Here is a 27803-nt window from a genome sequence, read left to right on the forward strand (position 1 = left end):
GCAGAATAGAGGCCAGAACCATGCCTCTTGCCTCCCTGGCCAGGCTGTTTCTAACACAGCAAGCCCCAACGCTGATTTCCAAAAGTGAGGCTGGATGGCCAGCAATAGAACTTGGCACCCAACATCAGCCTTTGACAGGTGAGCAGGGTGTCCAACAGTGAAGGGGCCTCTTCTTGCTGATTCCCTCCCATCTGTTCATCATCCCACGTTGCAGGGCGGTGGCGGGGAGGGGGTCCTCTCTCTGATCCTGAGAACTCCTGGGAGCTTTCAGATCAACCTTTTCTCCCCTCTGAGGTTCTCAGTGTTAGGCCAGAGTTATTCCCAAGTCTAAGGCTTTGGGGCCAACTCTCCCTCCTTCCTGCTGACAAGTGGGCTGGATGGAACTCAGGGACTGCCCAGAGTCCCTAAGAGTGCTAGAAAAGGCTTAAAAGGCACACATTCACAAATATTTTTTCTTGACCCAGATAATAAAGCAAAGCAGCACAACTGTTTATTCCCTCTCCCTCGGGCTGTTCTAGGATGTTCTTGCCCCAGGTGGCCCCGGAGTCCCTTGAGCCCAAAGTCACTTGGAGCGAGCGTAAAGAGTGGTAGTGTGGCTTGGAACAGAGACGCTGGGGGGTGAGGTGAGAATTAGAGAGCAGAGATCATCACCTGGTCACAGCAGAGCCTTGCCTAATGGCTGACAGTTGTGGGATCCTCCTGACTCCGCTGACCTTGCATTGCTCAGGGAAGAGTTTCAGACAGCTCTACCTCTGCCACCAGGATACAGTAAGAGGAATACTTCCTCCAGCCCTGGGGAATTGGTTTAAATTGCAAGCTTACTTAAATTAGCATAATAGGAGAGAAACCCAAATCCTGCAAATTGGCCTGGTCCAGGTTATTAAGCTTTTAAGCTGCCGGTGAGATTACCATCCAGTGCGTATGGGAGCAGCAGTTTGGCTCTTCCTATGATTGGCAGTGTGGCTTAGAGGAGCCCAGAGAGAGAACTGGCGGAGTCCCGAAACTCCACCTTGTAGGAGTAAAGCCCCCTCTTCTTTAAAAGTTATGGAGCCTGAGGGAAATCAAGGCCCACCCAGAGCCAGGAAGACCCTTAGTCTAGCAGAATCTGGTTCATGGCAGGAACTGACCAAACAATGCCACTTCAGTTATCACTGCTCCATCTCCCCATAGCCTCCTCATAGTGGAAAGCTTTGGGTACCCTTGCTAGCAAAGCCAGTTGGGCAAGGAAGAGAAGTTAGGATCTGTGGGATGGAGCCATTAAAACCCTCTATGTATAACTGGCGGGAAGACCAAACCTCATAGGGGCCCTGCCTCTCCTTTTGGAGAACTTCCCTGAGGACCTGTTTTCCATCCCAGCCTTGTTTCCTTCTTTCTCCTAATAGTGCCAGGCCCAGGGTGAGGAATTCTTGTCCACTTATTTTCTACTTGCTTCAGGGGTCTTCCCCCACTCCATGTTGAGCCCACTTAGCTCCATAGGGCAACAGCTCTTTGGCCCTTCCCTTGATGCCACCAATCCCTACCCCTGCCCTCTGGACCAAGGGCCACACAGTGAAAATCAGAAACACAGTTGACCTCTGCATGAGTGGCCAGCAACCCTAGAGAGGGGCCTGGCCTAGGGTAGGACCAGCCACTTTCAGTGACAATAGAAAATAGAGTGGAAGGTGACTTAGTCTGGGTCAGGCTCTTTGCTTCTCCTTAGAGGTACCCTGAATAGGTTCTGGGCTAGCATTCATAGGAGATTCATAGGAGAAGGAAGCGAGGGCTGGGTTGTAGAAAGAAGTCCGTTATCCCTGCCCCCACCTCCCCTAGCCCCCATCGGCTGTCCAGTAAGTTGGCCTGTGCACTGGGCTGGGATGGTGAAATATGACAACACAGGGCTATGAGGCTACTAGCTAAGGCGACCCTACCTGGGCAAGGCTTAGGCTCTTTGGAGGCCTCTCAATGGGGCCAAGACAGGCCCATGAGAGCGAGGAGGGGGGCTGTTCTTACTGACACTTCCAGAGAAAACGAGCTGACTCTAGCTCCCTCAGAGCCATGCAGCTCAAAGAAACTTATGGCTCCTCTGTGCATGCTCCTTTTGGGAACCTACATAAAATTGAGAGATCTGTAGATTTTATTTATAACTTAGAGATGTGTGATCTTAGTTGTGATCTTCATGTCTCATTATTACAGCAATAGCTCTCCTTCCCTGCACAGCACCTGGGTCAGGGGAGCAAATAAGTGCCTAATCTTTCCACCTGCCTCTCTCTCTGACATGACCCTGAAGATGAAGAGAAGTACCATATGACATTAGGTTAAACAGTCCTTTGCCCTGTAAAGCTCTCTGGCAACATTAGCTACTTGTGCAACCTTGAAGTAGAGACATACCTAGAGCCACTTGCATTATCTTTTCCCATTGATGCCTAATCAATCAGGATTAAAGAAAAGATTGATCCTCAGTCTGAAATACAAGGTACTGACATGTAAAGTGGATGCTGAGCCCAAAGCTAACTTTCAGAAGCCACACCTCTGGTCTGGACTGCACTAGCCTTCTCTCTTATCTCTCTAGCTCCTCTCTGGTCCACTCCACATGGCCGGAGGTCAATCTACTCTTCTTATAGAGTAGACTGCCTTCCCAATCTAAAATCTTTTGGGAGCCATGCGACCTAGCTCCTGTGTATCTCCTCTCAGGCCCTCCATTCCCTGAATGAACCATGTTCCTTCCCATTTCATGGCCATTGCTTATGCTATTTCTCTCTGCAGCTCTCCCCACTGCCTCTGCCCTCAATCCTATGCTTCGCCTGGTGACCTCCTATTCAATTCTTCAGGTCTTGGTTGAAAGATCATTTCTATAGGGGACATTTTCCTGATATCACACCTCCCTCCCAGGCTAGGACAGGTCCCCCAGTTATATACTGTCATAGCACCATGGCCTACATCTTCCCTGCCCGGTGATCCCTCTGGGGGCCTGACTCTCCTACTCTGTACTCTTGGCCTAGGAGGCTCTGCAACCCCTCTACCTGGTACCATTGTACTCATTCTGCCAAGCTTCCACTCAAACAAGTCCTCACTGATGCCTTCTCCAATTCTCCAGAGTAGGAATTACCTACTCTGTCTGTCTTTCCAGGATCTCTCTAGGCTTTTATTTAGGCCTGTTTGGTACCAATGGCAAGCTTTGAGCTCCATCACACAACTAAACCGTTGGCTGCTCCAGGAAGACACCGGACCTTGTCACCTTTTCACTATGGTGGGAGAAAACCCAAAACACGTTTGATGAACTGATCAATAGAGGTTCTCCAAAATTTCTGCTAACACAAAACATACCTGGCCATGGATATTCTTTTTAAACTTCCTACTACACAGTTTCAACTGACACTTGGGAAAAATGTCTAGTGTTCTTTTCTTTTTGACATTTTCAGCCAAACGTTTCTATGTGATATGATGCCTAGGACTAAGTGCCAACTATTTATGTGGGCAGAAGGAAAGAACGACTTGATGGGAGGAGATAAAAAGAAATAAAAAGGACCAACATAGTCTAATTAAAATAAGATTTTTTTCTTAATCTTGTGAGTGAATACCACCATACTAGTGGCAATGACACTGAGAACCCCCTGGGGCTGAAAGGGAAGCTGCAAAAAAGGTGTGCAGTGCTAGCTCCATAGACTAGGCTCTGGGACAGAGTCTGAAACACTCTGTATTAGATACTAACCCGTATCATGTGCCACTGGTGAGGAGGAAGACAGAGTGCTTTTCCCAAAGGGCGATGATCTCCCCAAATGATGACTCTTCTCAGGAGGCAGGAGTGCTTTCCCAGAATAACCTTTTTGCTCTTTAGTCAGCTGCTGCAGCAGATACTCATTAGTTACCACCAGGGATCTGAGGCATGGGGGAAAAAGACAGTCATGAAGTCATAAAAGCAAAGTAGTTGCCATTCTGACCTGAAATGTTTGCTAAAGATAAATGTAAAAAAATAAATAAATAAAAATTAAAAAATAAATGTAAAATGAAGTAACATCTTTAAATAGAAAGAACTGTCTGATTTATGAGTTGGTTATTTTAAAAGCAGGCAGACAGTTTATTTATTCATTGCAGTTCTGTTTATGTTCCAGACTGACTGTAGCAATAACATAGTTCACATTTTATATAGTGATTGTTCTGATCTTTCCAAAGCACTTTCCTGATGAAGTAAGTAGACGCACGGGGAGACTAGCACCTGACCAGACCTCCAATTTCTATCCCCAAATCTTAATTTCTACTTCTTCTAATCTATCCTGCCTCTGCAATTAAACTCATGGTGCTAGTCATGACTGTATTCTTGGACTCTGTATTACCATGTAATGTTGGAAGCTATCAGAGACTGCCCCTCCCCACCAAAAAAGATGCATGCACAATGCTATTCACTGCAACACTATCTGCAACAGCAAGATACTGTAATGTCCATCAGTAGAGGACTAATTAAATACACACACAGTGGAGTCCTATGCATGTATAAAAAGAGTGAGAACTAACTCTATACACCACTGTGAAATGATTTCTAGATAAAATGTTAAAGCAACATTATGCCTCTTTTTATATAATAGAGGGGGAACACAAATACACACCCACACCTGCAATGGAAGGCTAGTGGGAAGGAAGGAAAGGATAGAGGAGACAGGTAAGGAAGCTAGATTTGTCTGAATTTATCTGATTTTGTGGATCTGACTTTGGGACCATGTAAGTTTTACATTAATTATACACAAGATTAAATCAAAATAATAAAAATATTCCCTATGAATCAAACAAAATGAAATGAATTGAACCTGTATATTGAATTGATGGTTTAACAACACACAGAAGAATTATTTCAAGTTACTCTAAAATATAGCATCACTAAAGATATGTATCTTAATGTTCTCAAAGTGTGGTCCCTAGGCCAGAAGCAAGAGCATCACCTGGAAACTTACTAGAAATGCAAATTCTCAGTTCCCAACCCAGATCTGCTGAATCAGAAACTGGTGTGCTCTGGAAAGCAGTATTTTGATCCCTGAGCAAACTGGCCTGGACACAGGTGGTTTGCACACAGACTAGAGTTAATTTGAAAAGTATATAGATATTAACTTGCCAAGTAAAACAAAGGAGATAAAGGAAAGTAAATATCTGCTTCCAGAAGTCAGCTAGATGGACCCAGTCCTACCTCTGACTTTCGTGGAGAAGGGCCACTATCTCCTCCAGCTTTTTCAGCTGGGCAAGCTCCTGGTTCAGGCAAGCCACCTGCATGTTCAGCTGTTGGTTTTTGTGCAGAAGATCATCTACAAAGGTTACAGTAGCCAGGGGTGAGAGGATTCCAAGCGGCTAGTCTTTGAGCAGAGCTTGAGTGATCAGGGAGACATCTTGAAGAGTTGGGGGCCCCACTGCACCCACCTCCACCCTCCATTCATCATTCCCTCCCTTGGAAACAGCAGATATAGTGGCAAGAATATAGGGTTTCACAACAGACATATCTGAATTAAAATTCAACCACTTAATCTTGCACGTTAGTTCATTTTGGTGAGTTTCACTAGAGCTAGTAACCCTGCCGGGTAGCACTGTTATAAGGAGTCAGTGAGACATCTGTGCTCACATAGCATAGGCAGTCAACGCATATTTGGTCTCCTTGTATTCTCCATTTTAGTTCATGAATGTATGTCCTTCACTCTGTACGGAATATGTGAAAACATCTAGAACTGTGTCAGGCACATGACAGTAGCTCAATGAGTGCTTTCAGAAACTGGATTTGTGGCCAAGGCATATCTAGCTTTCCAAATATGTTGCCACTGCCTGCAAAAATAAAGTAGGTAAAAGCACAGGAACTCTGGTCCTAAGCAAGTCAGTCTTCTAGAACAGTACTTAAACTTTAATATGCTTCACCTGGGGATCTTTTTAGAAAACAGATTCTAATTCAGTAGGTCTGAGGTGAGGCCAGATGTTCTATAGGTCTAACAAGCTCCCAGGTGATGCTAATGTTGCGATGTGTGGCTCACATTTTGAGTAGCAAGGTTCTGGAAGGTGGAAATCAGGGCTGCAACAGCTGTATTTATCACCAGTAATCCAAAATAGAGAACTGGGTCTCATGGCTGATTGAAAATAGGTATCTAGGGCTTCCCTGGTGGCGCAGTGGTTAAGAACCCGCCTGTCAATGCAGGGGACATGGGTTCGAGCCCTGGTCTGGGAAGATCCCACATGCCACGGAGCAACTAAGTCCGTGCGCCACAGCTACTGAGCCTGTGCTCTAGAGCCTGCGAGCCACAACTACTGAAGCCCGCGTGCCTAGAGCCCGTGTTGCGCAACATGAGAAGCCACTGCAATAAGTCCGCACGCCTCAACGAAAAGTAGCCCCCGCTTGCCGCAACTAGAGAAAAGCCCGCGCGCAGCAACGGACACCCAACGCAGCCAAAAATAAATAAATTAAATAAATAAATTTATTTAAAAAAAAAGAAAGTAGGTATCTAGTGAATAAACACCTATTTATTTTCAGTGCAGGTAAGTGGAGAATGATGTCTTGATTATTCAGGCTTATGAATATCAGATAGTGATGAGATTCAACTCTGGAAATTCAATGCTGATTTCCAAATCAAAATCCAAATACCCATAATGTTTGTTTGTGGGTGCTGAGCTAGAAGCTTAAAGTCGAGGTAGACTTTATATACCTAAACTATACTAATAATAAAGTAGTACAAATCAAGAATTCAATGGGATATTATTTTTCACTTATCATAATGGCAAAAAAATATAATACCCAGTGTTGGCAAGGGTGAAATGAAAAGGCATTCAAATACATACTTACTGCCGATATGAGTGTAAACTGAAACCATCTTTCTTGGGAATGATGTGTGTAACCTCATGATGTGTGTAAACCTCAAAAATGTCCACATCTTTTGACCCACTAATTCTACTTCTAGGAATGTCTGCTAGGAAAATAGTCTAAAATGTACACAAAGATTTATATACACAGATATTAATAGCTGCATTATTTATCACAGCATAAATATTAGGACTCTTAGCTCCATCAGAAGAGAAGAAAGAGAATCTTAGAGAAGCATTTTCACTCTAGGGTCTTTTCTTCTATTTCAGGTCTTTCGAATGTTTGGAAATTCTTAGAATTAGAATTATTTATAATATAAAAGTGGCAGCTTTATTTATAATAGCTAACATTAAAAACAACTATATAGAGGACTGAATAGAGAAATATGGTATATTCGTGTAACATTATAGGAAATGCCTGTGCTATTAAATTAATAACATTAGGTTGTAGAAATCAATTGCCTAGGGTAGAGAGTAGCGGGAACTGAGTGCACAAGGGTCAAACCTTCTAGAGTACAGAAGTGTTCTGTATTTTGACTGGGATGGAGTTAAATGAATATATATATCTGTCAAAACTCATCAAACTTAAAATGTGTGTATTTTGTTGTACATAAATTAGTTTTTAAAAATCAAGGCACAAATTTTAATTCTGAGTTAAATATATGTATAGGCATATGGTGAAAGAAAATATACCAAAAACACTAATTGTAGTTATTTCTGGGTAGTGAGATTATATTTTCCTTATATTTTTCAAACTTTCTGTAAAGAACACGATCTTCTGCTATAATCAGAAAAAACAAGTGTCCTTCTCAAAAATAATGACAATAATAACACATTTGTAAATGCTTTACACTGATAAAAGAGTAAACTCTTTTACTCTGGTAACTCAAGTCACCTGCATTACAACTCTGAAGCTAGATGGTTGTTTCCATTTAGGAAGCCATGTGAGCTCTGGATGACGAAGCTTATTAAACGGGCCATCTATAAACAAACGGTTGTCTTGGGATGCACCACACATTGCTTTCCTGAACTTACCATAAGTGTGGGACTGGTGCCCACTCACAATCGAGGTGGTAGCACCTTCCTCCAATTGCTGGATTTTTTCTGACAAAATAAGGTTTTCCTCCAGCACTCTGACCAGTTTTTGCTTCAAACTTTCCTTTAGATTAGAAAACAAAATACAAACACATTAAGAATCTGAAATTCTGAGGACTGCTTTTAGAAAACTGAAAAAATCTTTCCTCTGTTTAGTGATAAACTGAATGGAGGTCAGCATCTCTCTTTCTCACTAGAATTTTAATTCATCGGTAAACATAGCTCAAGTGCAGCAAACAAATTTATCACATGCAATTACAATCTTTCCTGTGAGTTATCCACTACTCTTGCAGAACAAGTGGTTGTTTTGACAAGTGGCCAGCATCTGAGTCACCTATCTAAAGTTTCTAGAAACTAAACTGGATGCCTGAAAATCCTCTAATGTTAAGAAAAGGGGGGAAAAAAGCCTAAGAATATGAGTCCCTTCTTTCCGAGCCAGCAGCCTAACACTCTAGGAATGGCCCCTGGTTTAGGGCTCTCCATCAGAAGGGAGGAAAGATAGTCCCAGAGACATCTAACTTCCCTCATCTGAATCAAACCATAACCTTCAAGAACATGGTCCTAAATGTTTTCATTCTAGGGCCTTTTTTTTTTTTTCTTTTTCCATTTCAAGTCTTTCCTTAGAATTTTTGGATTAGGGCTAGGATTAGGGAGTCATCCCTGCAAAACCTCCAAGCTGTCCCTGCAAGTTTTGTGTTCCAGATTTGCACAGACTGACTTTTCTATATTTCAGTTCAGAAACATCTAGATGCTCATGGTGATGATGTTCTTTATGGCACAGACCTGTTCTAGTCTTGTGCCCCATCCTTTTCTAGTAAAGGAAGAGTAGGAAAAGAAGCTGAGAGCAGCATACCATGTCATTAGGGACCAGCTGCCCCGTCTTCTTCAGTTCCATCTCCCTCTTGTGGGAGGCTTTTGATGTATCTTCAGGACGTGAGTGACACCACTGCTGAGAAGGAGCAGGGACTACCAAAGTCAGAAGCAGATCTCGGGCAGGACCTGCCAAAAATTCAGGTTGGGCACATGGGCCAATCTTAAAAGCTAAAGCACAGAATTCCTGGTCAATAACTACCAGCTCTGTAGGACAAACAGGGTAATCTAATATCCCCTTTTTTCAAGAATTTAGTAAGTGGCTGTAAGAGATGTTTCATGATGGAGATAAAAAATTATGGGCTTCCCTGGTGGCGCAGTGGTTAAGAATCCGCCTGCCAATGCAGAGGACAAGGGTTCAAGCCCTGGTCTGGGAAGTTCCCACATGCCACGGAGCAACGAAGACCGTGCGCCACAACTACTGAGACTGCGCTCTAGAGCCCGCGAGCTACAACAACTGAGCCCACACGCCACAACTACGGAAGCCCGCGTGCCTAGAGCCTGTGCTCCGCAACAAGAGAAGCCACCGCAATGAGAAGCCCATGCACCGCAACGAAGAGTAGCCCCCGCTCACTGCAACTAGAGAAAGCACGCACGCAGCAAGGAAGACGCAATGCAGTCAAAAATAAATAAATAAATAAATAAAATTAATTAAAAAAATTATATCCCACATCTATGGAGAAACAACAGCAGACCCACGTGAGTGCATGCTCTGTGCTATTATCTAATCACTGATGAGTGGCTCCTGGGGATAATTTCCTACAAAACAAGAGCAAAGGATCAATGTGGGAAGGAAAGTAACTGGGCTAAGACTTCTTTTCCTGTATATCCCTTTAGAAATGAAAAAAAGAGGGCTTCCCTGGTGGCGCAGTGGTTAGGAATCTGCCTGCCAATGCAGGGGGACACGGGTTTGAGCCCTGGTCCGGGAAGATCCCACATGCCTTGGAGCAACTAAGTCCGTGAGCCACAGCTACTGAAGCCCGCGCGCCTAGAGCCCGTGCTCCGCAACAAGAGAAGCCACCACAATGAGAAGCCCTCACACTGTAACAAAGAGTAGCCCCCACTCACCACAACTAGAGAAAGCCCGCGCACAGCAACGAAGACCCAGCGCAGCCAAAAATAAATAAATAAAAGAAATTAAAAAAAAAGAAAAGTTAAGCCCAAACGACTTTAAAGTTTCTAGTTTTTTACTTAAACTTTTACCACCACCAATAGTTCCTTGAATTCTTCTTACATTAAACAACAAATAAACACATGGGGACAATATTTGCATAACTGTTTTCTCCCAAGTTCCTAAAAAAGAAGCCCTAAAAAAGAGTCCACATCATTTAGTCACTGGAGTTTTTTGAATCATATTTTTCAAATCGAATATTTCAACAGGCATCTCAGAACTCTAATGATCAAACCCAATTTCTGTTGTATTTATTGTTGGCACTTTCCCAAGGATCATTAAATCCTTTTGTAATCATTAACATGACCATGCTCTATTTTATATCTCATCACTCAAAGACTGTCAAGAAAAACTTACAGGAGGAACAAGACAATTGGTACATGAGGGAAGAGTGCTGATAAAAACAAACAGGGAAGGGCATTCTCTAGAGGTCCAGTGGTTAGGACTCGGTGCTTTCACTGCAGTGGGCCCGGGGTTCGATCCCTGGTCGGGGAATTAAGATCCTGCAAGCTGTTCTGTGCAGCCAAAAACAAACAAGCAAACAAACAACAGGTTAGAAGAAGATTATAAGAAAAAAGCAGGTTTGTCAATCACTGTGTGGCTGAGAAATTTTGGTAAGTGATCATGAGAACAATTTTCCCTGCAAGTTAAGGGGACTGAGTGGCTTTTATCAGAACATAGAGCAGAAACACGAAGCAGAAGCAAGGTCTGAGCCCTTCTCCAGGAACTGAGAATGCACTCACTTACCCAGAAACTTCTTGTTGAGGAGGAGGGAGCCGGAACCATTCCAGTGCTTATCCACAAGCTCCAGGAGCTGTCTGAGGACAGTGGCCACATGGGATGCTCTGGCAGAGATTGGGGGACTGTGGTTTCCTGGCAAACCATGCAAACTGCCCAGGTCACTAGAGCGAGGCTCAAGAAAAAAAACAAAAAAACCAACCATTTGTCATTCTAATGCAATAAGGGAAGTAAAAATCCAGACATTTAAAGTGTTAACATTGGGCTTCCCTGGTGGCGCAGTGGTTGAGAGTCCACCTGCCGATGCAGGGGACACGGGTTCGTGCCCTGGTCCGGGAAGATCCCACATGCCGCGGAGTGGCTGGGCCCGTGAGCCATGGCCACTGAGCCTGCACGTCTGGAGCCTGTGCTCCGCAATGGGAGAGGCCACAACAGTGAAAGGCCCGCATACCACAAAAAAAAAAAAAAGTGTTAACATTAAAAAAAGAAAAAAAAGAAAGTTGGTTTCATCTTTCAGTTTGGATTTGAATAAAATATTAATGTCTAAGGCAAATACAATAATATATACAAGGATAATTTCAAAGGTAACAGTATCTTCTATGATAATTTTCTGTAGAGATTTTTAGAAGAAAACAAAAAATGTTTTAACACCTATGTCTATGGCTCAATGTATTATGTTATGTAATATGGAAAGATTAAACTGCAGAACATTTTTTAAGGTATTATATATCATAAAATAAAATGGGGAGTAATTTAATAAAAGTCATAACTCATAAGCTTATATTTAGTATATTAATATATAATAAACATAAATATCCCATAACATTTTAAATGTTATGTTAAATGTTATTGTTGGACCCAGTACTAAAGATACTTTTTATTCAGTAAGAATCTCATGTATATAGATGTATAGGTAGAGCTCTCCAATGAAACTCCCAATTGTTTATTCATTCAGATATGATGTATATGTCTATTTATTTAGTCATGTCTGAATGAATAAAAAACAATTGGGAATTTTACTGGACAAATCAATCTACAAATCTTTTCTGTAGGGTCTCAAGGGACTTCAAGAAAGCTGTTATATATTAAAAACAGCCAAATTATTTCTCAATCTTTGGCTCTTTTGATATTAAAACTATAGATGATTAATTAGATAATGCTGTCATATATGACAACTGTGAAGCAGAACACCAGACAGTGATACCTATGACTTGAGTCACACAGATGGTCTATAATTAATAAGGAAAAGCATTACAAATGGGATAAACATTTATTCAACAAATCTGTACTGAACACTGATCATGTGCATGGAGAGTTCTACATAAGGACTGTGAACATATGAAGAAGTAAAAGATGAGGTCCTTAAGAAGTTAACAATCTGATTAGGAAGAAAAGTCATAGAAAAACTGGTTACACTACAAGCCCACTTGAGAGGATCTTGTCAAAAATGGATATTTACTGTCATTGGTTTTTCATGTGTTGGTAATTCTGTGTACGCATCATGGAACAACTTAGAAACACATACATGCCTTTACGTATTTTCTTTCATTTATCACAATGCAGTGAGAGTGGGGGATAATTTTTTTTATGAACTTTGGAATAATTTTGTTACTTTTAATTTTCAGCAAATTAAAAGCTGAAAAGCCATGCCTCATGGCTTTTTAAAATTTTTTTTTTTTTTTTTTTTTTTTTGTGGTACGCGGGCCTCTCGCTCTTGTGGCCTCTCCTGTTGGTCCAGACGCACAGGCTCAGCGGCCATGGCTCACGGGCCCAGCCGCTCCGCAGCATATGGGATCTTCCCAGACCAGGGCACGAACCCGCGTCCCCTGCATCGGCAGGCGGACTCTCAACCACTGCGCCACCAGGGAAGCCCTAAAAATTAATTTTTATAATTTGTCTATGATTCTAAAGTCAGTTGGTCAAAAATAAATTTTCACAAATTCATGTTTGGTTTAATTTTGTGTGTTTTTTTATATGGGATTATTTTTTATAACTTTTATTTATTTATTTATTTTTAACATCTTTATTAGGGTATAATTGCTTTACAATGGTGTGTTAGTTTCTGCTTTGTAACAAAGTGAATCAGTTATACATATACATATGTTCCCATATCTCTTCCCTCTTGCGTCTCCCTCCCTCCCACCCTCCCTATCCCACCCCTCCAGGCGGTCACAAAGCACCGATCTGATATTCCTGTGCTATGCGGCTGCTTCCCACTAGCTATCTACCTTACGTTTGGTAGTGTATATATGTCCATGCCTCTCTCTCGCTTTGTCACAGCTCACCCTTCCCCCTCCCCATATCCTCAAGTTATAACTTTTTAAATGCTATTCTGATTTATACCTTTCTAGAAACTGAACAGTGTATTTCTTTTATATTTATATTCAAACAGGTCTTTTACAACTTTTCATATAAAGAAATATAGTATCTAACAGGAAAAATAAATGGGAATTTTTAAGATAGTCCAGAAAAGTGCATTGAGATTTTAATTGCTATTTTAACAATCCTATCACATGAAATAGAGGTGGAAAAATCTCCTAGAACACGTCTTATTAATATAGCACCCAAATATCCTAAGTGTTTCTGTACCTTCACCCTAAATACATTAACACCAGTGCTCTTTGTCTGGAAAAATAGGCATCAGTGGCTGAAAATGGAAAAAAAAAAGGACCAAAAAGTCAAAAAAAGTATTACAAGACTGCCCCCTTTGGTGCACAAAAATTACAACCACCTCCAAAGTTTTGAAAACTGAATAGAAAGTATTTAAAGGGTAAAAAAACCAACCAACGAAACAACAAAACCCCCTTATAAACCCATGTCAATGTGCAAAAAGATTTCCATCAACTGAAAAATAAGTGACTAGAAATAGTTGTTTTTGACCAAATCCCCTGCTTTCTCACAAGGCAGTAAATGATTAAATGATTCGTATGACAAAGATTATGGGTTCAAGGGAAGAGCATGCCCCAAGAGCTATAGTTCTTTTAACTAATGAGAAGAAAGCTTCATGATGGAAGTAGGGCCTGGAGAAAAATTAATATTCAAACAGATGAGAGGAGAGAAGAAGGCATTCTCCATGGAGGGATGTATGCAACGGCAGCAACAAAACTTAGTTACTAAGTAAGAACAACACTAACTACCATACTACAATTTTATGAAATGATTATATTGTATATGTGGGAATGGCTCTTGATTTGTTGTTCATTCTCAGCTAAAAATCCCTTGGAAAATCTAATTCATCTTCTTAATCTAATTCATCTTGGAAAAAATTGGAATAATTTAAATTCCTGGACAGGAAAGCAATGCTTTTAGAAGAAAGATCCCAAGCAAGTTAGTGATTTGTAGCCAAAGCAAATGTGTAAACATGATAGGATCATAAACATCAATGCTACAGAGATCACTCTTCAGCCAACCCTGAGGCCCTGGCAACTTCTGCATTCCTTCCTGTGGTAAACTCTGTTCACCACTTCTTATTATCAATGTACTTCTCCACCATGTTTATGCTCTGGAAGTAGATTAGGGACCCTGCTCCCTGTGACATAAATGAGGAAATGCTGCAGAAGGGGAATGACCTTCCCAAGGGCAAAAGAATCACAGGCTTTGGCCTGGCAGTATTACCCACTGGCCTCTGAAAATCCCTTTGAATTTCTACCTCTTTTCATCTGAAGCACCACCACCAAAACAGAACCCCATTCTGCTCTTGGACCTGATGTGATTTTGCACAAGCACAAACAAGCCAACACTTGCCTCGCTGCCTGTAGCATCTCTGAAACCATGTTTTGGATTCAGGGTATCAAGGATATTTTCTTTCCGTTTGAATCCTCTTCTCGATGGGCTTAATGACCCCTTGGTCAAACTCTCTCTGTTTTCTGAATTCCCAGTAGGCAACAGCAGTGTCCGCAGAGAGTCTCCCAGGATGGTGTTGTTTGGGAAAGAACCATGTGCTGGTGTTAAATCGCCGAGGCTGGTGGATAAGTTTTGCTCTACATTCACCAGCAGAGCAGGGTCGCTGTTGAAATGGGTTGTGGCATACAGATCTGTGAAGAAACAGGGCAGGAGATGAACCTGCTCTTCAACTCTCTCATGTCTTACTTCCATCTTTACCCTGTCTGGAGTCCAAGGGTCATAATGACCTCTCCCTAGTATATACCCTCAACTTTCTGGACCCTTTCTCTCTCCCTCCACCTGACAAAACCCCAACTCTGGTTAAATCCAACTGTGCACATACTCCAAGCCTACAGCAGAGCAGTGGGAAGTGACTGGAGAACAACATATATCTCTTTCCAACATTTTCACTTTAAATTCATAACCACTATCTTAACTGGGCCCGGCTATCCTAATACATTACTCTAATCAATTTACTCTTCTATTCTTTTTTTTAATTTTAATTTATATTGGAGTATAGTTGATTAACAATGTTATATTGGTTTCAGGTGTACAGCAAAGTGATTCAGTTTTACATATACATGTATCTACTCTTTTCCAAATTCTTTTCTCATTTTTTAAAATGTTTATTTATTTATTTATTTGGCTGCGCTGGGTCTTAGTTGCAGCATGCAGGATCTTTAGTTGAGGCATGTGGGATCTAGTTCCCTGACCAGGGATCAAACCTGGGCCCCATGCATTAGGAGCGAGGAGTCTTAGCCACTGGACCACCAGGGAAGTCCTACTCTTCTATTCTTTGATATCACTATTTCACATCTCTCTTCTCCTCAAACTTCCAACACCTTCTCCCCCCTCCTCACTCTCAGTTGCTGATCTCTTTACTTCTCTGAGCAAAAGAGAGGCAATCAAAGAAAACATCTATGTGATCTAACCACTAAATCTACCAATTCCATCTGTATTTGTGTCTATAAATTCCCTCCCTTCCTTCTTGTAATAGATGAACTATCTGTGCTTCTATCCAAGGCCAACCTCTCCACTGGTGGACTGGATTCCATCTCCTCTTGACCACTCCCCAATTTTTTTTCTTGTAATTGTCCCTTTTCTCTCCTGCATCATCAATTTTCCCTCTACTGGATCATTTCCACCATGATCTCGATTCCATCCCCCTTCCAGCTACATTTCCATGTCTTTGCTCCCCTTCACTGCAAAACTCCTTGAAGGGGTCATATACACTCGGTAACTCTACCGCTTCTCCTCTGATTCTTTCTCGAACTCACCTCAACAAGGCTTTTATTAACAACGCATCTCCTGAAGCTGCTCACTAATGCGTTGCCAAATACCATGATCATTTCTCAGTCCCAGAAGTGTTAAAGACATCTATTAAGGACATCTGACACTGTATTTATAACTCCCTCCTTCTTGAAACATATTCTTCACTTGGCTTCCAGAATACCACTCCCTCTTGGCTTTTTTTTTTTCTCCTACCTTAGTAGCTGCCTCTTTCTTGCTCTCCATGATGGTTTCTCTTTATCTACGAGATTTCTAATTGTTGGAGGACTCAGATTAGTCCTCAGATATCTTTTCTATCTATATTCACTCCCTTGGGGAGATCTCATCTAGTCTGTTTTAATGCCATCCACACACTTCATTCCCAGCCCCACCTTCTTCCCTGAACTCCAGACTAATATGTCTACTTATCAAATTGGCATCTCTGAGAAGTTTTAACAGGCACCTCAAACTTAAGCTGACAAAGACCAACTCTTGGTATCCATCCTAAAACCTGTTCCTCACACTCTTTTCCATCTGAGTAAAATGGTAACTCTATTCTTCCAGTTATTCAGACTTGAAACTAGGAGTTATCCTTGACCTTCCTTCTCTCACACTTCATCCTCAATCCACCAACAAATCATGGAGTGTTATCTTCAGAACATATTCAGAATCTATTTCTCACCACCTACACTGCTATCTCCCTAGTTCAAGCTACCATCATCTCTTATCCAGATTCTAATCTGTTAATTTTAAAAACTTCTATCCTTGCTCTCCATTGTCTATTCTCAACTCAGCAGCCAGAGTAATTCTTAAGTTAGATCATGTCACTCCTCTGCTACAAACTCTCCAACAGCTTCTGATCTCACCCAGAATAAATGTCTGGCTATCTGACTTCATCTATACTCTTTACCTGGCTCACTCTGCAGCAGCAGCCCTGGCCTCCTCATTGTTTCTTGAACATGCCAAGCATGTTCCAGCCTCAGGAACTTTGCACTTACTATTTCCACTGTCTAAAATTTCTCCCCCCAGTTATCCACATGGCTCACACTCTCACTTCATTCAAGTCTCTACTTTTATGATATCTCACCTGCGAAGCTTACCCTGACCATTCTATCTAAAACATCACCTCCTCCATATTACTCTCTAATACCCTTATGTTACTTTCCTTCACAACACTTACCATAACCTGACATATATTTTATGTTTATTTTTGTTTGCTACTTTATCTGCAGAGATAGAATAGTATCTGGCACATAGTGGGTATTCAATACATTTTGTTGAATAAATAAATAACTAAGGAGTGGTCTCTTACCCTTAAACTAGCTTTTTCTGAAAAAGTAACTCAGAATAGAAGTGCTTGTGGCCAGAGAAGACTAGATGTAACTAAAAATATGTCCCAGGATGCTATCAATATTTAACTAAAATAATATATAGTTATGAAACTGCATTTCTATAAATTGTCTATAAATTTTCTCTAATATATCTATCATGTTAAACACATACCCTGCAGATTTCTCAAGGCTCTATGGACCACTGGTGACTTTATTTATTTATTTTCAGCTTGCAGGATCTTAGTTCCCCAACCAGGGATTGAACCCACGCCCTAGGCAGTGAAAGTACAGAGTCCTAACCACTGGACTGCCAGGGAATTCCCCAATCTAAGAAATATTAATTCCAAAATTTCCAGTTATACTTCAATCTTCATGCCTATGAAAGAGGTCTAACAGGAAGCTATTACCTGAACTAAGCTTCAAAAGCCTTCCAGTGCTGGAGTCAGGGTTTGACAGAGAAGTCGGTAAGTCTCCGCAGGAATGGGATGTGGTGGCCTTCATGTTATTTGAAGGTTTTGTGCTATATTCTCGGTAGTTCCTGCTTGTCTGAGGCCTTTTACCAAGACTTCCATGCAGGGATGGATTTTGAGAATAATGACTATCATAATTTTCTAGACCAGCATCTGAAGGTAACTGATAGGGATGAATCTGTCTAGAATCACCCACATCCAGGCGTTTACCCAATGAGGCGTCATGGGTAAGCTGATAAGTATCAGGTTTTGGTATCAAATCCTTTTCTGGAGAAGAACCTGAAGACTTGTTGTCCAAAAAAGATATTCGGTACCCTTCTCTAGCCATCTTCTCTGGGGTTCGAACTGTGGATTGATGAGGCAAGTAGCGTCTGAATTCTAACCATCACCAAGGGGGAAAAAAAAACAAAAGACAATGAGAATTCTTCTTAGGGTATCCTTGTTCACTGGATATACCTCTGTCTACCAAAAAAAAGTTCTCAGGAAGAGATGGTTTATAATTTTTATAAATGGTAGCATAAAGTGATAAAAGGATTCCTACATGGAAAAACAAAACATGTTGGACATTGTGTAGACAGTAAAGAATCTGTAACATTCTGGAGACAAATTTCATGTCAACCTAATCCTGTAGGAATTTCCTTCTAAAACTGTAGGGTCAGAGTTTTCTATATACGATTTCTACTATTTTGGTGCACTCCCACATGACAAAAGTTGTGATCTTAGGTATTCAGACAATAGTTGGTAGGTCTATGATTTCATAGACGCCTCGCAATAAAGCTAAACTCACTCCTACCCCCAACCTCTACACACAGGATCTAGGTTCACACATTGGGAACCACTATCCTACGCCAATTAAATGGCAGGAAATGCAAAACCTATGAAAATCCCTAATCCAGCTATAAAGTATTTCTCTCAGACAGGTGTATCTGTCATCTCCAAAAAGCCTCAGAGTAGGGCAAGTAGAGTATCAGACAAAAAGAGAAGTCTTTGTGCTCCTTGGGGCTTTCAGAGATTCATACGCTTGAAGGCCTTCCTGAGTTAGTCACATTAACTTTAAAAAAGTGGAAACAAGTACCTTCTATCTCTACAGAACCTTTAAGAATATCAACATTTTTACCAAGGGCCAGTCTATACAGTAGGGGAAAGGTTATAGAACAATATCTTTATGTAAGAAAAAGAATCTAAGAACAAGTAATGAGATTAGATAATTCAGACTATCCCTCCTGTTGAAGATATTTAAAAAGTGGGATGATATACGTTCTTAAAAGCATCAAAGAGCTAATAAGCTAGTGAGGAATCTCTAGGCCAAAATCTAGAAAACAGCAAGAACTCATATAGGTGAGTCTAGCACTTAAAGTGACTTTTACCCTAAGGCGCTTTAGAGTGAAAGGTACAGAAGTCCAAGTTCAGGATCCATCCAAGGTAAGGAGTAGGAGAAACCACCCCCTCACCCACTCCCCACATTAATATGGAATCCTAATCAGGATACAATCTTCAAAGTAAAGGTAAACTGGAAATAAACCAGCCCTTGTACACTGGTAATCCAGGTTTGCATCATCTGGGTGGTCCAGGGATCCTCAAGCCTTAAGCTTGGATTAAGGTGATTCCAGGCTGATAGTTCCCCAGGCAACTGGTAGAAGCAAATGAAAATCTGATCTGGAAAAGATATCTTCATGTAAGACTTTAAATCATTCCTACAAATAGTTTTTAAAATACAATAGCCTTGGGGCTTCCCTGGTGGCGCAGTGGTTGAGAATCTGCCTGCTAATGTGGGGACACAGGTTCGAGCCCTGGTCTGGGAGGATCCCACATGCCGCGGAGCAACTAGGCCCGTGAGCCACAGCTACCGAGCGTGCGCGTCTGGAGCCTGTGCTCCACAACGGGGGGCCGCGACTGTGAGAGGCCCGCGCACCGCAATGAAGAAAGGCCCCCGCTCGCCGCCAACTGGAGAAAGCCCTCGCACAGAAACGAAGACCCAACACAGCCAAAAATAAAAAAATAAATAAGTAAATAAAATAAAATAGCCAGCAAGTAGCCAAAACAAAAAAGGAAATAAGATAACACAAGTGAGAATGAGTAGAAAAACCAGACAACATGCACAAAAATTGGAATTAACAGATGCAGCCTATAAGATGGCTATTTTTACTATGTTTAAAGATATATAAAACAGCTGGGTGGGCTTCCCTGCTGGCGCAGTGGTTGGGGGTCCGCCTGCCAATGCAGGGGATGCGGGTTCGTGCCCCGGTCCCGGAGGATCCCGCATGCCGCGGAGCGGCTGGGCCCGTGGGCCGTGGCCGCTGGGCCTGCGCATCCAAAGCCTGTGCCGCCAAAAAAGTGACCCAGCAGATTTGAAAAAGAACCAAATCGAATTTATAAAACTCAAAATAAACTACTGAGATTAAGAATTCAGAAGACAAGCTTAACAACAGATTAGACACAGCTGAAAAGAATGTTAGCGAATTTAAATATGGGTCAGAAGGAGTTATCCAGAATGTGGATCAAACCAAAGAAAGATAAAAAATATAAAAGAGTAAGAGACAAAGAGGACAAAGTGAAAGAGGACATACATTTACTTAATCAAGAGTCCCAGAAGGACAAGATAGAAAAAATGGGACATAAATAATTTTTGAAGCACTTTACAGAAATAATGAGACAGAATTCACAAATTCAAGTGTAATAAATACCAAACAGGATAAACAAAAAGAAGTCCACACACCATAGTGAAATGCAGAAAATCAAAGACAATTGGAAAATCTTAAAAGCAGCCAGAGGAAAAATAAGACAGATTATCCTTGCAGGAGTGACAAATTTCTAGCTCAGTGGTCCCCAACCTTTTTGGCACCAGGGACCGGTTTTCGTGGGAGACAATTTTTCCATGGACCTGGTCGGGGGCGTGGGGGTGTTTCAGGTGGTGATGCAAGTGATGGTTCAGCCAGTGATGCAAGCGATGGTTCAGCTGGTAATGCAAGCAATGGGGAGCGATGGGGAGCGGTAGATAAAGCTTCGCTCGCTCGCCCGTCGCTCACCTCCTGCTGTGCAGGCCCAGGGATGGGGGTGGGGGGACCCCTGTTCTAGCTGACTTCTCAAAAGCAACTACAAAAGATAGAATACAGTGGAATACCTTCAATATTTTGAAAGAAATAACTGCCAACATAGAAACTTATACCCAGGGCTTCCCTGGTGGCGCAGTGGTTGAGAATCTGCTTGCCAATGCAGGGGACATGGGTTCGAGCCCTGGTCTGGGAAGATCCTACATGCCGCGGAGCAACTAGGCCCATGAGCCACAACTACTGAGCCTGCGCGTCTGGAGCCTGTGCTCCGCAACAAGAGAGGCCGCGATAGTGAGAGGCCCACGCACTGTGATGAAGAGTGGTCCCCGCTCGCTGCAACTAGAGAAAGCCCTCGCACAGAAACAAAGACCCAACACAGTCAAAAGTAATAAAAAAAAAAAAAAAAGAAAGAAACTTATACCCAGCCAAAATACCCTTTAAGAATGATAGTGAAATTGGGGCATTTTCAGACAAAAACTGAAAGAATTCATCACGAGTAGATCCACACTAAAGAAAATTCTAAAAGATGTACTATAAGCTAGAGGAAAACCATCTCAGAAGTGAAGTCTGGGATTTAAAAAAAAGAGATGTAAAGGGACTGCCCTGGCAGTCCAGTGGTTTAGAATCCATGCTTCCAATACAGGGGGTGCGGGTTTGATCCCTGGTCAGGGAACAAAGATCCCACATGCCGCGTGGTGCGGCCAAAAAATTAAAATAAAAAAAAAGAGCAAAGTGGTAAATACATGGATAAATTTAAATGAACAATGACTTTATAAAAATAGTATCTTGTGAATTTTAAAAATATAGAGAATTAAAATCTATAATAATAATACATAAATCAGGAGGGATTAAAAGGAGTAAATTACTTTAAGGTCTTTGAATTACACAAGAGAAGAGTTAAAGTATTGATTAATTTTAAAGTTGAATAAGTTAAGGACACATATTATAGTTTTGGGAATAATACCAAAAGCATAGAAACAGTGTGTAACTTGTAAACTAGCAGAAAGAAAAAAATGGATGAATAAAAACATAATAGGGCTTCCCTGGTGGCGCAGTGGTTGAGAGTCCGCCTGCCGATGCAGGGGACGTGGGTTCGTGACCCGGTCCGGGAAGATCCCACATGCCGCGGAGTGGCTGGGCCCGTGAGCCATGGCCGCTGATCCTGCGCGTCCGGAGCCTGTGCTCCACAATGGGAGAGGCCACAACAGTGAGAGGCCCGCGTACCACAAAAAAAACAAAACCAAAAACAAAAAACATAATAAATCCAAAAGAAGGCAAGAAAGGTAAAAGAAACAAGGAATAGTCAGCCAATACAAAAAGTCAAGAACAAAGGAAGTCAGAATATCCACTCTTCAACCTGAAAGACCTCACAGGTCACTAAGCATCCAGGGCAGCCCCTTATGAAAGCAGAAGAGAATTCATCACGTAGTCTCCCAGGACTGAGACATCTCCATCTTCTCCCAAATCCCATCACACCTAGATTTCTCCGACTAGTGTGGAGAAAAATACTGTAAGCAAAATATTTACCATCTTCCTGGTGATTCTCACTTGGTATCTCCTTTCTTGCCACTTCCTGCATCTAAAAAAAAGTTTGAAAGTTTAGGAGAAGGGAGTCAATGGGCATTCAGACATGAGTTTAACTAGAACAGGGAGGTTCAGAATACTTTCCTATTAGTAAGCAAGTCCATCCTTGCAAACTAGGGAAAAAGATCTTCAAGCAAAGGTCCAGATTTAAGCTTATTTTAAAACAGTCACAATACAAAGAGATTCTAGAGTTGCTCTGGAGCAGATAAGGAGATGCCTTGAAAAGACAAAATATCCTTAGATGGTAAAGGACATACCAAACAGTGAAATATTGTATTTTCTCTGCTTTAGATAACTCAGCATAGAAGTTAGATGGTACCACCTTTTCCAACTTATTTCTGCTTGAAGAACTCCCATACTTACTTTACCTCTAGTAAAGCTGAGTATCAACCATGGGAGCTACTGAGACTTTTTAATAGGCTGAAAATTAATCTAAGGCATAATTAAGCAAGGATTGATACAAAGTAGAAAGCTTTCTAGAGTTTGCTTTTTACAAAATCATCTTCAAGTATTCAGCATCTTTTTGGTAGTTATGCAGAGAAAGAAATCTTACTTCCTATTTCTTAAACTAAGAGGACATAGAGTAGGCTATTCAATTTCTTCTTCTCTCGCACTTCAAGAAGTAATTTCAAAGTTTTTAATCTAAAAAGTGCTATTTAATGTTAACTGTAGATTATAGTATATTTTGTCTCCATTTCCTTTAAAAGAATACCAAATTTTTAAAAAAATGGTAATTGAAATAGTTTCTAAATTACCCAAGTAGAATCTCCAAAAACAAAGAAACCAACTAAATGTTAATCTGTCTTTTTATAAAATGAAGGTATTATAAATTCAACCTGAAATCTTACTATCTTTTTCTTTGTACAGTGTTGATTATCCAAACTGTGGATTAATGAGTCTTTCCTTCTCTTCTTTCTCCTTCTGACTATTTTCAGCAAACTTATTGCTCATAATTTATCAATAAAAATATAGACAAAAGGAGAAGTTGAAGTAGTCAATTCTGCTTCCTGCATCATATTCATTCATATAAATAAGTAATGGACTCCCACCAATTTTTTTCTCTAAAAACTTATTTTTAATTCTTCCCTCATCTTGTATGATCTCTTCCTCTTCATTGCCCACAACTTCTATGCCATCTTTACTGCTTAACTTTTCTTTTTTTTGTGCTTCAATGAAGAGGCAGTGTTGGGAGAGCCACCCCTGAGATGTTAAGATCCAGTAATTAAAAGGCAGAGGTAGAAAATGTAAAGAAGCCAGGCAACAGGAAATGGAGACATTGGGTAGAGAGGAGAAAACTGAAAAACAGACAAAACCTGTAACAGTTGTATCCCTGTTTGAGTGCCAAAATGCCTGGCATAAAATGTGCTAAAGTTATATGTATAAATATACTACATCTGATCAGGTACTGGGGGAGAGGGAAAGGGGAGATTGAAATTAATGGAGAAGGCCCTTTGCATCCTGTCTTGTGCTTTCCTTTTAAAGTGTCTAACATGCCTTCATCAAAAAAGTCCTCTTAAGTCAGACAGAGAAAGACAATATCATATATAGCTTATATGTGGAGTCTTAAAAAATGATACAAATGAACTTATTTACAAAACAGAACTAGAGTCACAGATGTAGAAAACAAACTTAATGGTTACCAAGGGGAAAGGGGAGAGGGATAAATTGGGAGATTGGGATTGACATATACACACTACTATACATAAAACAGATAACTAATAAGAACCTGCTGTATAGCACAGGGAACTCTACTCAATACTCTGTAATGACCTATCAGGAAAAGAATCTAAAAAAGAGTGGATATATGTATATGTATAACTGATTCACTTTGCTGTACAGCAGAAACTAACACAACATTGTAAATCAACTACACTCCAATAAAAATTAATTTTAAAAAGTCCTCTTAGACCTTCACAATAATTGAGAGTCCACTGGATTATTAGCATTAATCATTGATTAGTCAACAGATCAGCAGGAAAGTGAGTACATTACCTGTGTCCCCAGTGGCAAAGTGTCTAATTTCTGATCTGGTATACCATTGTCCTGGGTTACAGAAGTACTTGTTGGGGAATCCTTTATTTCCCAGTTTGGGAAGGGAATAAAAAGTCCTTTGTTTGAGCCTGTGTCAAAAGAAAAGGCATACAATGAAGCACTGACCAGACTTTAAAGGCAACATGTCATATGGAAAGATACTAGAAGAGAAGTCACAAGATTGAGAGTTAGTCCTGGTGCCACTACTTGGAGACCACGTGAACTTGGACAAACTGCTTAACCTCTCTCAATCTCTCCACTTGTAAAACAGTGATGATAAAATCTAAATTTCCTATCTCTTAGAGTTGAGGTGAGGTTAAAACAAGACAATGGATATGAAATGGCTTCATAAATTATGAAATGCTCAAGAGAAATTAAGAAGGCGGCAAATATTTTGCATACTTCTGAAGTGAATATATAATAAACTTTGACACCAATTCAACAATCTCCAGCTACAGGGGGAGATGGCTGGAAATAGACTCTTGACATCAGGCATCTCCAGGGCTTTAATCAACAGTCTGCAATGATTTGTCATTTTAAATCAGCTTCATCATTTCAAACCAGCTTCTTTCTGCCTTGATTTCCTCATTTGTTCAAAGAAAAAGACTAATCAGGACCTATTTCATAGAAACGAATGCCAAATCCTTAGGTTTCCCAGTATTTTTGCCTACCATTAGAGAAACAACTTTAAAAATAGAAAGGAAAAACAAACAAAAACTGTATCCTATCCTGGCCACCTCAAAAAGAGTTTGTTAGGATTTCTATTAGATTGTAACACTTGTACAAAAGTTTTTGCATATCCTTGATCAATACTTATTAATTGCAGAATTCTGGGATTTGGGGTCTTCGGGGGACCCATGGATGAAAATAAGAGGTTTCTGTTTAGGGAGGTTTTTTTCTCTAGTAGGATTGGATAAGAATTAAGATAGTTTCCAAAGTCTGGGCCTTAGTCAAACAGTGTGCTCTTCTGCTAGTTCCCATGTTTAGGCTCTGGCAACAGAAAGCTACTATAAGGCAGGGCAACTGAGAATACAGAGTGAGAATAAAGCCAGCCTTTCGAAAATCCAGCCCTTTAGTCCATTTGGAGCTCTAAAATGCTTCTTATTTCTGAGTTGCCTTTTGGGAATGAAATGTCCTACTACTTCAATACAAGATGTTCTTCCACCCTTGTACTTGACAGAACTGTATTTCTCAAAGTGACATAAGCTGTCAAAGTTTATGTTCTGTGGTTCCTTTGCAGTAGCAACACAGGAAAAAAAAAAAACCAAGGTGAAGCAGAAATTGCTGATTTTAACCTGATTCTTAGTAGAAAATTAGAATGGTTAGTAAGCTGTGACTTTGGGTTCAAGGCTCCTCTTAACACTTTCCTACAGAACAACACAAACTTCCCAGGTGTCCAAGACCCAGCTCCATCCTGGTTTTTGTTCTACCCTGCTAATGCTCTTTTTTAGATTCACAGGTTCTTTGACCTACCTCTTGGTTCAAACAAATCCCCCAAGGTCCAAACTCTTTGCTGGATGCTATCATACCTTCTCTTTGGTGTCAGCTATCTCCCAAATCTGGTTGACCTTAAATCTAAATCTCTTAACTCTGATCTGTCGTTTCATGTCCAGACTTAAGTTTTTTGAACTGCCCCCCAAAGTGTGCCCTATAGACAACTAAAAAGTCAGTATTTTCTTTTTTTGTGTGTGTGGGATTTTAATTCCCCGACCAGGGACTGAATCTGGGCCCAGCAGTGAAAGTGCTGAGTCCTAACCACTGGACCACCAGAGAATTCCCAATTATTTTCTAAATCGAACTCATAATCTTCACTTCCAGGCCTACTTCTGCTGATGGTCCTCACCTCCATCCCTAACCCTCGTCTTAATACTGGCATTCCTATTCACCCAATCCCTCAAGATAGAAACTTGTTCTTTGATGTTCTCTCTCTCATCTCAAATGTCAATCAATTATCAAATTTTATAGAATCACTTTTTTTGGTGGGGGGAATCTTTATTTTAATTGAGTTATAATGTACATGCCATGTAAGTCACCCTTTTACAGAATACAATTCAGTGATTTTTACTGTATTCACAAAGTTGTACAACCATCACCACCTTCACTTTCATCACCCCAAAACAAACCAAATTAACTGTCACTCTCAATTCTCTCCTCCCCACCAGCCCCGAGCAAACATCAAATAGGATTTGCTTATTCTGGACATTTCATGTAGGTGGAATAATATGTTTGACCTTTTGTATCTGGTTTCTGTCAAGTAGCATGATGCTTTCAAGATAAATATTGTAGCATGTATCAGTACTTCAATCATTTTTAGGCTGCAAAATATGCCTTATATGGATATGCCATTATTTTGTTTCTCCATTCATCAGTTGATAGACTTTTCAGCTATTATGGATAATGCTGATTTCATTCCTGTACAAGTCTGTGTGTGGACATATGTTTTCATTTCTCTTGGGTATACATCTAGGAGTGGAATTGCTGGGTCAAATGGTAACTCTAACTTTTTGAGGAACTTCTAAATTGTTTTCCAAAGAAGCGATACCATTTTCCTTTCCCACCAGAAATGTATGAGGGTTCCAATTTTTCCACATCTTTGCTGTCACTTGTTATCTGTCCTTTTGATTCTAGCCATCCTAGTGGGTGTGAAATGGTATCTTCCTTGTGGTTTTGATTTGCATTTCCCTGATGGCTAGTGATGTTGAATATCTTTCATGTGCTTGTTGGCTAGTTGCATAACTTCTTTAGAGAAATGTCTATTCAATCTTTTGCCCATTTTCTAATTGGGTTGTTTGTCTTTTTGTTATTGATTTGTAAGAGTTTTTTGTATAGAATGGATACTAGACCCTTGTCAGATATATGATTTGCAAATATTGCCTCCCATTCTGTGGGTTACTTTATTACTTTCTTTGTTTTTTTAATTAATTTATTATTATTATTATTATTTTGGCCACACCTCGCGGCATGAGGGATCTTGTAAGTTCCCCAACCAGGGATGGAACCCATGCTCCCTCCAGTGGAAGCACGAAGTCCTAACCACTGGACAGCCAGGGAATTCCCCAGCTTTTTTAACTTTCTTGATAGTGTCCTTTGAAACACAAAAGTTTTAAATTTTTATAAAGTGTGACTCATCTATTTTTTCTTTGGTTGTTACACTTTTGGTGTCATATTCAAGATATAGGCTCACTCCTGAAAAAGATAAACCGACACCTTGCTCTGCTACATTATGACTAAGCATGTCATGTACCACAGTCAGGAAAAATCAAGAAAAAGAAACAATTTGCATTCTGAGATAATTTTTTTCTTGTCTTATACTTCAATTTATTTTCTTCTTTTTCTTCAGATGTAAAATATATCCAACACTTAATTCCAAAAGCAAATGTATTTATGACATTGTTGTCCAGCCCAGGTTTTTATACCCATATAACCAATGTGATAGGACCATAATTCATTATCTTTTTACCACTGAAAATTGTTTTATATTTTTAATGACAGAGAAATGGCTTATAATGCTGAT

At 40.6% G+C, this 27803-nt stretch overlaps 2 protein-coding genes across 3 annotated transcripts in view; both read right to left on the reverse strand.

Annotated features, from left to right (window-relative positions):
- Positions 1-1943: 1943 nt before the first annotated feature.
- On the reverse strand, positions 1944-11364 carry LOC307178350 (leucine-rich repeat-containing protein 36-like). 2 transcript variants are annotated; one of them, XM_079906456.1, is made up of 5 exons: positions 10682-11364; positions 8747-8892; positions 7834-7957; positions 5153-5267; positions 1944-3855 (listed from the first exon to the last, which is right to left on the reverse strand). In XM_079906456.1, the coding sequence occupies exons 1-5, from the start codon at positions 10875-10877 to the stop codon at positions 3684-3686; spliced, it is 753 nt and encodes a 250-aa protein (XP_079762582.1). In that variant the 5' UTR covers positions 10878-11364; the 3' UTR covers positions 1944-3683. The 2 variants fall into 2 exon arrangements, with proteins under 2 accessions (XP_079762582.1, XP_079762583.1); XM_079906457.1 differs by lacking the exon at positions 10682-11364 and adding an exon at positions 10292-10676.
- A 2304-nt stretch (positions 11365-13668) lies between these two features.
- LOC307179120 (leucine-rich repeat-containing protein 36-like) overlaps positions 13669-27803 on the reverse strand; it is a gene marked incomplete at its 5' end in the record, with an annotated part of 35805 nt that continues 21670 nt past the window's right edge. Inside the window, 4 exons of the mRNA XM_079907894.1 lie at positions 13669-14706; positions 17562-18002; positions 22202-22253; positions 24251-24378. Coding sequence (XP_079764020.1) covers positions 14318-14706; positions 17562-18002; positions 22202-22253; positions 24251-24378 — 1010 coding nt within the window. The 3' untranslated portion in view covers positions 13669-14317. The remainder of the gene's footprint in view (positions 14707-17561; positions 18003-22201; positions 22254-24250; positions 24379-27803) is intronic.

Source organism: Stenella coeruleoalba (assembly GCF_951394435.1).
Source record: "Stenella coeruleoalba genome assembly, chromosome: 20".
In the NCBI taxonomy this organism is placed as follows: Eukaryota; Metazoa; Chordata; class Mammalia; order Artiodactyla; family Delphinidae; genus Stenella; species Stenella coeruleoalba.

Bases quoted from the DNA above. Each gene is read 5' to 3' on its own strand.
- LOC307178350 (XM_079906456.1), bottom strand. From the start codon at position 10,877: ATGGTTGGTTTTTTTGTTTTTTTTCTTGAGCCTCGCTCTAGTGACCTG. The intron at 8,893-10,681 runs GTAAGTGAGTGC...AATTTTTGGCAG, and splicing joins CCTCAACAAGAAGTTTCTGG to GTCCTGCCCGAGATCTGCTT. The intron at 5,268-7,833 runs GTAAGTTCAGGA...TAACCTTTGTAG, and splicing joins GCACCAGTCCCACACTTATG to ATGATCTTCTGCACAAAAAC.